We start from the raw sequence: 11815 nt of genomic DNA, 5'->3' as shown, positions 1-11815 counted from the left end.
GCCTCAGCTCACTCTATCCCGGCCCCAGCGCACGCTAAGCCGGGGCTTCGGCTCACGCTAACCCGGCCTCAGCTCACTCTAGCCCGGCCTCAGCTGACTCTATCCCGGCCTCAGTGCATGCTAAGCCGGGTCTTCCCCTCACGCTAGGCCGCTGTGTTTTTCGTTGTGAAAGCGAAACTACTTTTGTTGGGTCTTCCAAAAGAGGACACGACTACAAATCAGTGGTTAAGTTGTATTTACAACACTATTCCAGAACAGTTTAACCCAAATATCCAGATGTGTGCAGCACATTTTATGGAGGACTGTTTACTGATCCTGGGAGAGTAAAGTTAGACTACAATGCCGGCAGTTCTGACTCACGTAAGTACGTTTTCATTTAAAGGATTTGCCACTGATGATTCAAACACGAGTTTTGGGCAGTGAAGAGTAGCACTTGTTGTTTGTCATTTCTCCGATCACAAATGCAGACAGAGTTTTATGTTTACGCGGCGCGATGCAATGCAACGCGCGATGCGTAAAAAGACAGTATATGTCATTATAATCAGTAATTATGTCCCCACTGGATGCAACAAATGCCTCGTTTGTAATGGGTTTTAATGTTTTTGTCTCGTCGCTCCGGCCAGACACGGCATCAACAGTATGTGAGGGGCGTGACATTTCCATCTCACGCTTGAGGTATTCAGCCAATCACAATGCATTGGATAGCTGGCCAATCACAGCACACCTCGCTTTTTCAGACCGATGAGCTTTGTAAAAATCGACGTGTTTCAAAAATGCATGTCAACATGCATTGCGAGTATTTTATGAAAGTAGGAACTGTAAGGGGATAACAGCGTGTAATTCTCTGAATATAAATATTGCTTCATAACAGGATAGCCTTTTACAGGATAAAGAAATGATAGTAAGACGTGACTGTGATCAAAGTGAACGTGTGTTCCTGCATATTGTATTGCAAAACACTTTTGCTGCTATTGAGGTTAGGGACAGGTTTGGTGGTTAGGGTATGGGTATGGGTAGGTTTAAGCGTGGGTTAAGGTATAATGGATGAGTCAACAGTGTAATTATAAATGTAATTTTAATTTTATATATAACAGAAATTAATTACAGATGTAATTGCATGCAGGTATTTTTTTAACATAACAAAAATACAATGTAAAAACATGTATGTACACAATAAGTGCATTGTATCAAATGATTCATGTAAATGTAAGTACATATCAAGTTGGAACAAAATGTTTTACACAAAGAAATTAATAATACTTTTGAACAATATGTTTAAAAGTACATTACACTCACATGAGATGAGAACTACAGTCAATCAATAGACTAATATATGCTATTTTGCATGATTTTTCTTTATAGCCCAAATTAAGTTATTAAAAAGCAATGATTTTCTGATAGTTTCAAATGCTGAGAGAACTCTGATCTAATAAAGACATGTGACAAATAGGAAAGCGAACAAAAAGAAAATACTGTCTTGCAGACGATTACTTTTTGTAATTTTGAGTATTCGTTCATTCAGATTTCATCCTCAAGGTTGAAAGTTTTCTCCTGCCCACACAGAGATTTTTTTTTATACTGAAAACATGGACCAGTGCATTATTTTAGTTAATGTTTTTGTCCTATAATTTCTTAAGATGATCTGCCAAATGAACATTTTGTGGGTGAGCACGCACTCCCACATGTCTCCACAGAAAAGAAAAAAAATCATTTTAATGCGTAATCTTGCTTGCTGTCATTTATTATTTCTAAAAGAAAGAGTTGCGGGTTGTTTTTTCCATTCTCTGCAAGGTTCCATTTAGCATTTTTCAAGCAATTAAAATTATTAAATAAATAATAAAATAAATACATAAATAAACTTCTTCTAAAGACATGGGGCCCAAACTGCACTTGATTACTGCTGGATAGTTAACTGGAATGATTCTGATAAATCTCATGTCTCCATAACTCACAAGGGAAGCTAACAAAACAAGGCCAATGACATTGAAAGTATAACAACAGAAACACTGATCAGCCCATCTTATAAGTGGTCACAGCACAATCACTTGAAAATCAAAAGCCAACCTCAACTACTGCCGTTTCCCTAATTCTGCGCACTAACTGCATGCTGAGATTCCCTCAGTTAGGCTCTCTGTGATTTTGGACTCACGCGAGGGCTGCCGGTCTATCTAGTGCAGGTTTCTTTACAGGTATTTGGAGCGATTGTGGGCTTGTTATGTACTCTGCTGACCACAAAAATATTGTTGCTGGCGAGAAGCTCAGAGCTATACTATTTATGAGCAAAGAGGAAAGGGGAAGAGCATATAAAACCTGAATAAACAGGAAATACATCTGTTGCACACTCACACTACTGCTGTAAGTGAAAACCCCAAGTTAATCAGTCAGCAGACTATGCAGAGCAGTCATAAATGACCACCCCAGAGACAACCATAAACTTCCTGCATGCACATCTGCTCTCTGTCACACCAAGAATTTAGATAAGAGAAGATTTTGAGGATTTTTCTGCCGCTCCACAACACTGAGGACCCTCGACCACTATATAATAACAACATGTCAGATTTTGTTATTATAAAACGTTTGTATATGACCAAAGCATGACACCAGTGTTCGGGGGAGTTTCCAGCAGCTGTTTAAACGACTTCACACTAACACAACCTTTGTAGGCACAGGAAATATGTCAACAAAACAGTCTAGATAAGACCAAACCAGCATTGTCGCATGTGGATGACAGACAGACAGACAGACAGGCAGGCAGGCAGACAGATAGATAGATAGATAGACAGACAGATATATAATAAAACATGTGAAATGAAACATTTTATAATCAAAAAGTAATCTATTAATATAAAATAAAATTATCAATCACTTTGCCAACTCAGGGCCCTATTTTAACAATCTAAGCACATGGTCCAAATCGCACGGCGCAGGTACATTCAAGGCATGTCCGAATCCACTTTTGCTAGTTTAACGTCGGTGCACCCGGTGTTCTGTCGATTTGTGCTACCCTGTCAAATTTTGCTACCTCCTAGTGGGTAGTACAATTCGACAACGAAAAATGCTACCTGTAAACCTGGTCTCATAAAAATACGTACCTCTGGGTACTTTTCTGCAAGACCGTTTTTACGTACCTTACTGCACGTTTCACCGCAGTTTCAAAGAAAAATGTCCACTGAGTGGCGCTAAAACACGGGTTCAATACGTGAACCTTGGCACATTTTTATTCCATTGATATAGGTACATATTGCTGTGTTTTTATTACGTTGCTTCAGGTACGTACTGCGGCGGTTCAGAATTCAAATATCCGAGGACTGTCGCTAAAAGTTAATGCTCTATCGTGTTGGAAATATGCCTTACACCAAACCCAACCCTAAACCTACCCGGTAGTGTTAACAAATGCAAAACTGATATAAAAACGCATTTGTTGATGCAACCGTGCCATTTGAACTTCCTTATATGCAGATTTGAACTGTTTTGTCGAATCGTAGTTACATGGGATTCAAACCGGAGCTCCTCACCTCTCAAGTACGTCTCCGTAATCCGTGAGCTACCGAACAAACCTACTGTCTATGAAAAACCATAGATATGAAGATGGATATGTGAGATGCTAACAATTCAAAAGCATCAGTTTTCAAATCTCCCAGCATATTAAAATTGTTTTGAAGTCATAACACAATATTCTTCAAGTAATTGTGCGAAAATTACGCTTTATTAATCAAAACTAAATTTGTGTGAAAAGGAATAAAAGGTGTCTGAGTTTTACTGCCTCTAGTGTTCATTTCTTTTGGAAACTGATATGTACTTATTGGTATGTATTTCGCGTCTCGCGAAAAAGTGCCCCCAGGTACGTTTTTGCCATGAAACCAGGTAGAAAATTATGGTTTATGAACATCTACACCTACCACAACCCTAAACCTACCCTTACAGTAATGCAAATACAGTAATTATGTGTTATATTCGCGGGCTAGAAGGGATACAGCTACAGGAAACCAACAATAAATATTTTTTCTACCTATTAGATTGTGTTAATAAAAATGTCTACACCTACCCCAACCCTAAACCTACCCTTACAGTAATGCAAATACAGTAATTATGTGTTATATTCGCGGGCTAGAAGGGATACAGCTACAGGAAACCAACAATAAATATTTTTTCTACCTATTAGATTGTGTTAATAAAAATGTCTACACCTACCCCAACCCTAAACCTACCCTTACAGTAATGCAGATATATTAAATATTGTATGAGAAAAAAGACGCATTATTGATGTGCACATGCGCAGTAAACCCTGGTAGGACAATCTGATGGGTAGGATAAAATGTCAGGACACCGGCGCATGGTCTAAAAGGGTCGTTCCTATTCTTTTAATGAGTAATGGGTGTGTTTTGGGCATAATATGCAATAAACCAATCAGAGTCTCATCTCCAATTACCTTTAAGAGCCAGTTGCTCTTGTGCTATGGCGGATTCGCTATTTACAAGGCGGAATTTGCAAGAGCAAAGACTGAACGCATCTCCAGAGAGGAAACGGAGCTGCTCGTGCGCGAGCAAATAGGTAGCCTAATTCTGATACATGCAATGCCTATATCCATTATGACATGTTGGCATTTTTACATTTATGTAGTCTACACAATAATAATCTTTTACATTGTAATCCTTTAAATTTTTATATTTGGCATGTTTGTGTGCTGCTGCGCATCCCTGTGTGTGTAATAAACATAGTGTACGTGCATTGTGGACCCGCCTATAGGCGCATATTACTAACGCACCCTTTAAATAACAAAAAAATACTGCGCCATTTACTTTAGACCAGAGCATCTGAGCATCTCAACAACCTGAGAAACATGAATCTCTAAGTGAGTGAAAGACACTATGCTTTTTTATTTCACACCTGAACAGCGCTATAAATATAGTGTGTTATAGAACCTAGATGAAGGACGTTGTCATGGTGCTTGAGTAATAGGTGTCTCACATCTATTCTTCATGAGTAAGTGAGGTGGACAGAAGTGCATTATGGGGTTTGGGAGTCGGGTGGGAGTGTTTTTGGGAGAAGAAGTGAACAGATGCTGCAGTCAGAGGACTTGAGAAAATTTAAAACTACTTTCTATGGAGTTCCTGCACTAGCTCTTCAGAAAGTGAGTAGCTCTTATAATCTGTGTGGAAAACTTTCTCCACACACACAGTCTGCTGCCTCAAGCATTTGTTTCCTACTGTGTGTGTGTGAAACGACTGAATTCAAGTGCAAAAAAGCAACTCAACTTTTAGCAAAAAAAAATTACCTAAGAGAACACTTTTATCAAAATATGAATCTAGATCTTTTCATTATATCAAAACATGTTCCTTTTTTGCAGCAAACAAGAAGGCATAGTTTTGCATCAGGAATGCTGCGTGCTGCAATAAAACCTCATTATCATGACGCATGTACATCTCTAGCTGTGAAACTCCTCGTTTGTTTCCTAACGGCTATTTTCTTGACAAAGATGAGCAACTGCAATTGAAAGCAATAATATTTTATGTACTTAAAAGCAATTGTGTTATAATGAGTTGATCTTTTAGCTATGTTTTTAGAGACATTTGCTGATAACTTTGCAGAGAAAGTCTTCTATCTTATTTTAGACCCAGTTTTACATAATATGTGCTTAAACGACTGAATTCAAGTGCAAAAAAGCAACTCAACTTTTAGCAAAAAAAAATTACCTAAGAGAACACTTTTATCAAAATATTAATCTAGATCTTTTCATTATATCAAAACATGTTCCTTTTTTGCAGCAAACAAGAAGGCATAGTTTTGCATCAGGAATGCTGCGTGCTGCAATAAAACCTCATTATCATGACGCATGTACATCTCCAGCTGTGAAACTCCTCGTTTGTTTCCTAACGGCTATTTTCTTGACAAAGATGAGCAACTGCAATTGAAAGCAATAATATTTTATGTACTTAAAAGCAATTGTGTTATAATGAGTTGATCTTTTAGCTATGTTTTTAGAGACATTTGCTGATAACTTTGCAGAGAAAGTCTTCTATCTTATTTTAGACCCAGTTTTACATAATATGTGCTTTAAGCAAAGTCAAATTTTTTGAGGAAAGTGGAAATTTGTTAATCTCACACTTTATTTCACACACTATCCAGCGAGAACAAATTTACAAAACTAATTAAAACTGAAATAAATATGAATGAAATCTATGTAAACATTAAAAATCTAATAAATATGACAAAATACTAAAACTTTAACTAAAATTAAAATACTAATAAAAACTGATTCAAAATAATAAAAAGTATAATAGTATCTCACTGCTACTAGAATAACCCTGATTTAAGTGATTACAAGACTGTAATTGTATTGCAGCAGATTATGCTACAATAGTTCTTAAACACAAGCTTATCTACTGTATATCTTAAACACATTCTTATCTATAGTTCGAAAATTGTCTCACATATAATGATTGATTTCTTGTCTTTAAACATTTAAAAATAGACTTTGACACATCTACTGCACTGCAACCAGTTGCTCTCCATCAAGTGTGCTGCTTTTCTCCATTGTGAAACATCCTCTAACATGCTATTCAACGTGAATTCCCATTTTTGCTGAAATAAATAGCAGCAGGAATGTCTCCTAAAGGATGCTTTTAGCTGATGTTTGGTACATTTAATTCCTGAGTCAGTACTAAAATGTCTTTTGTACAAAACTAATTAAAACTGAAATAAATATGAATGAAATCTATGTAAACATTAAAAATCTAATAAATATGACAAAATACTAAAACTTTAACTAAAATTAAAATACTAATAAAAACTGATTCAAAATAATAAAAAGTATAATAGTATCTCACTGCTACTAGAATAACCCTGATTTAAGTGATTACAAGCCTGTAATTGTATTGCAGCAGATTATGCTACAATAGTTCTTAAACACATTCTTATCTATAGTTCGAAAATTGTCTCACATATAATGATTGATTTCTTGTCTTTAAACATTTAAACCACGCCAACGGTAAAATACCATAACACAAAAACAAACACTTACCGGAGAAAACAAGGAGCTCAATGGTGAAACCAATAAAACCAATAAAACCAATTGTGGGGCGTCCATCGCAGCTGCTTTTTCTTCCGTAAATGTTCGTAGTATACCATGGAAATAAAAAAAACGTTGCAATCCGTAAAGTTCTCCTGCTTTTCTCACAAGCGCGTAAAAGTAAACTCAGTCAAACTGTCTCGTCGGACACGGTGTTGACAGAGGAGCAAAACCTAACAAGTCGAGATGAGGGAACATCACAAAGAGCCGTGAGTGAGCAGTCGCTCGAGCTGCTGACAGTTCTGCGACCAATGAGCGAATCACAGTCAGACCTATAGAGGAGCTTTACAGCTTCACTACTTGCGAGATACTGACAGTACACGACTCATATCAAGACTGCATCACTCTTGTTCGTCATCGGCTTACAAGTGTCTTTGTTGCGTTAGTGCGAAAGCAATAGATGAAATCTCAAGGTCTCTGCTCTTTGTGAACACCTGGCTGCAGAAAATGACTCGTGTGTGAGCTTGTTTGTTTAGCAGGAGGATGCCATTTAATTAAATTGTTTAATTATCACAGTATACAAAATATAGAAGGTAAGAATGACTTATAATTACGAAGAAAAATTATATTTCATTTCATATTTCACAATATGTTTTAGGTAAAAAGTATGAATTGCCTTAATTCATGGGGATTGTGACATTTCCATTAATTAGCCTATTTTCTCTCAATAACTTGAGTTATAGTTAAAGTAATAATGTACACAAGAATGAAAAATTGAATTATTCCTTCAATGTTTATAGTATTATTTTAGCTTACCTGATGGTGTTGTCTTTGTATATCGTTAAGCAGAACCTGATTTTACCAAGTGCAACACGTTCCTGGATCAACATCTTTGTAAAGAACCAGTTCATAGTTTTTGTGAAATTTAGGCTTACAATCAGTGTTTGATGCTTGTACATCAGTGTCATTCATCTATCATTTCCTCTGATTTTAGGGATTACTCATGGTTAGGTGTAGGGATATGGTCAAGACTACATTTTTGGATTCAAATGTTGTTCCAGGGTCAACAAAATATGTTGACCTAGGAACACATCTAATTAATATTCTATCATATTGTATGATGTCCTGAGATGATGTTCTTTGACTAAAGAATTATCTAAAAATAAAATAAAATAAAAATTATACAAACTATGCTTTCTTTGTCATTAGCAGACACATTTTATCCAAAGTGACTTTTAACTCTATAAATTGTATAATTGCAGGAGCAACCTGGTTAAGCTCCATTCTCAAGGAAAGGGCACTGACTGATTTGGAATGTCATCTGATGAATATTCAGACAGAGACAAAATAATGTAATTAAAACTGCTAGAATCCATTATTCTGGATACATGTTTATTATGTAAGTGCCCTGATTAATATGTTGTTGCGTTCTGTTTCACACAATGATCCATCACAATGCTGATTTATAGCCTCTGTACTTTTAAATAAAAAATGGCTGCAATTAGTTTAAGAGTGCTTTTCAACATGAACAATTAATTAACTAGCATGAATTCAGGTTAATCAGTTTTGCAATTCATGTCTATTATATGTGTGCGCACACACACACACACACACACGCGCACAAACACACATACATACATATCTGCCTATCTGGCCATGGTCTCAAGTTTCTCAATTAAATTCCATATATATTGATATAACAATGGTTTAGAGATAAGATTATCCTTCAGTTGTGCATGTGAGGCTGGATGCAGCTTGTCTTGTGATAAATAAGCTAATTTCTGTGTCTCAGAACAGAGCTCATTCTAATCATTTTCCATTTAAACTAACTAAATCACATTTGGTGAAAAAATACTCACTGTAATATCTGTGTTCACACCGCTGAGGATCAGCCCCCCCACTTCTGATTGTTCAGTGATTGATATGATCTCCTGTGCATGCAGTTATTGAGAAACTGCCATTCTGTGCATGCAACGTTTCCCCCAAGGCTTATTATGCATGTGACATCTCATCAGACAGAATCAGTGGATCTATTTCCTGAGGATGAATGTCTGAATGCTCATTCATTATAAGTGCAGAGTTAATGTGCCTGAGATCACATTACGGTTGCTTTGTTCATGAATACTTGTTTACAACTACTGCTATCATTAAATTACTAAAATGTGGCTTTCAGTGCTGTACAGCATCATTTATGTCATTGATTCAGTTACACAGTATTTCACATTTTATTAAGAAAACTTTACTGGAAATTTACTCACCCCAGATGTAGATGTAGTTTGTTTCTTCATCTGAACATATTTGGAGAAATTTAGCATTATATCACCAATGGATCCTCTGCAGTGAATGGGTGCCATCAGAATGAGAGTCCAAACAGCTAATAAAACTATCATAAGTAAAACGTGTTTTTAATAAACAAATGCATCAAGACATTTTAACAATCCAGAATATTGCTTTCTCTCATCTCAATCAGCAGAGAAATATACGCAGATCAAGCACTGTTTGCACACAAAAAACAATCCAAAAGAGTTCTAAACAAATATTTCTGTGAATTTTGATGTGAGAAGACAACAGGGGATAGACTTTATTATGGATTGGAGATGGAAGGATTATTATAGATTATAGAGTGGTGGATTTTTGGCCAGAAGCTAGTTTAAAGTTAAAACAGTGTGATGTTTTTATCAGCTGTTTGAACTCTCATTCTGGTGGCACCCATTCACTGAGACTATCCATTAGTGAGCAAGTGATGTAATGCTAAATTTTTCCAAACCTGTTCCAATGAAGAAACAAACTCATTCTGACTCAATTCTCAGCAGATTTTCATTTTTGGCTTAACTATTCCTTTAACAGGAGTGACTGACACAACCACTCTGCATTGCGTTGCATTGTAGTGTTAGTCACCATATAGTTTGTGCATTTATTGTTCTTCATTTAGTCTTCATTTAGTCTTTACTGCTTTTCATATTTAGCTTTATACCAAGCAATCAAAAGGATAATACATGAACATGTTGCATTATAAGGTCTTACCTGGGTTTATGTGCAAGACACATATTCACTAGGGTTTTAAGATCTTAAGGTCACTTGAAAATGCGAAGCAAATGCAAATCTTAATTGCATAACCATTCAAGGGTTGGGTCAGCCAGGGCAGGTGTATTCTTATGCAGATTTTTACCTTTGGGTACCATTGTACTTATTCAGATCTGACTGAAATAGATAACCATTTTTAGGGCATAATTTCCCCTTCCTACTGAAAACCCTTGACGTTTACTTTTTCATTAATGCAAATATTTGTCCTGGCTTTGCGCTCATGGCTGTGAAGAAATTGCTATTTACAAACAAACATTTCGGCAATACTTTCAGGTGGCACACCTAGAAAAGAGCTCTTTTAGAACTTCAAATTTTGCTAATGGTATCTAATGTTGGTAGATTTTCATTTCACTGAAGCATCGCACTCAGTCACAAATGTCTGATTTAACCTCTTAAAACGCAACTATAATAACAAATAAAAGGCTGAATACCAATGATGTGACCCAGGCTGAAATCGGGAAAGCATGAGCAGTGTTACAAATTGTACAATGGTAAGAAAAAGTATCTGAAACATTTTCATTAGAATGAACTGCCACCACTAAAACCTGCTCACCTTAATAACCCAGAAGTGTTGTTTTCTGTTTGACGTCACAATCATTTCATCTGTTCAGATGAAGAACTAAGGGTGAGGTTCTGTATGTCAAAAGCACTCACTCAAATTGGCATACATCGATAAATTATACCTCACTGGGCTCATGCTAAATATAGATGAGTCTGCCTTCTATTTCCTTGCATCAGTTTCCCAGAGCTCTTCAAACTTAATGGCCCAAGAAGCCTAAAAAAAGCTTTGTCACTCAGTATAGGGCTTGGAAGTTCAAAAATTAGAAGGGAAGACTTCACATTTTAATTGACATGCCCTTTCACGAATATGACCAAAATGTGGGCACAAGATGGCTTTCTGCCAAGTTCCTGTTTGCCATATTCCACAACCAATCAATGAAACCTGTTCGGATAAAATTCCTTTGAGGCTAAGGAAAGCGTGGGGATTCTGAAGTGCCAGACATTTTTTTTCAGTACCTCTTCACTGAAAATAAGCATCGTTTCCTTGGAGAGTAAGTGAAAATTACCACAGAAGTTACTTTAGAAAAGATTAATTTAAATCTTGGATATGTCATTAGTGAGAATATTTCAAGGCTTCAGTAAAAAGTAACAAGCTTGTTATGCAAGTGTATATGTGTGGAAGAAAATGTGCCAGTCAGTAATTAACAAAGTTTGTTGTGTTCAGGCAGAATGTCATTACTCATTGCTGTTTAAAATCACCCACTGAGACTTGTAAATGAGTTGTAATTTTGCAGTAGGCTCCAACATGCTGCTTGGTTTTAACAATCACTTAATTGTTAAAAATGATTAGGCGTCAACTTAGTGATCCTGGCTGAAGTAATCAGTAATAATGAACAAAAACTCTTTCACCAGTAGTGTAAACAATCTGATGGAAAGCAGAGAATTATTCTTTACATACTGACCTTGTATAGCCTACATAGTCATGTATTTCATTAGACGAAAGCATAGCGGATGGCATTTTTTGTGTAAGAACTTTAACATGTGAGCAGCCTGTTCTCATTTTACAGTCATTTCACAGTACATTATTATGCACAAAAAAATTCTGTGTTGGAAAACTGGCAAGCATAGATGACAAATTGTTCATAGAGTGAAGTGTGCAAATGACCAAGAGCTTATGAGTGGGTTAAGATTAATGTGTAATAAATAATGTATTTGTATTAC

General features: G+C 36.3%; 1 protein-coding gene across 1 annotated transcript in view; it reads right to left on the bottom strand.

Moving 5' to 3' along the window:
- vipr1b (vasoactive intestinal peptide receptor 1b) overlaps window positions 1–7370 on the bottom strand; it is a 102985-nt gene extending 95615 nt beyond the window's left edge. Inside the window, exon 1 of the mRNA XM_016280383.1 lies at window positions 7022–7370. Coding sequence (XP_016135869.1) covers window positions 7022–7087 — 66 coding nt within the window. The 5' untranslated portion in view covers window positions 7088–7370. The remainder of the gene's footprint in view (window positions 1–7021) is intronic.
- Between the last annotated feature and the right edge of the window lie 4445 nt (window positions 7371–11815).

The sequence above is a fragment of the Sinocyclocheilus grahami genome, unplaced genomic scaffold, assembly GCF_001515645.1.
Source record: "Sinocyclocheilus grahami isolate Dianchi unplaced genomic scaffold, SAMN03320097.WGS_v1.1 scaffold139.1, whole genome shotgun sequence".
In the NCBI taxonomy this organism is placed as follows: Eukaryota; Metazoa; Chordata; class Actinopteri; order Cypriniformes; family Cyprinidae; genus Sinocyclocheilus; species Sinocyclocheilus grahami.
The sequence above is the reverse complement of the archived record's forward strand: the minus strand, read 5'-3'. Positions and strand labels throughout refer to the sequence as shown.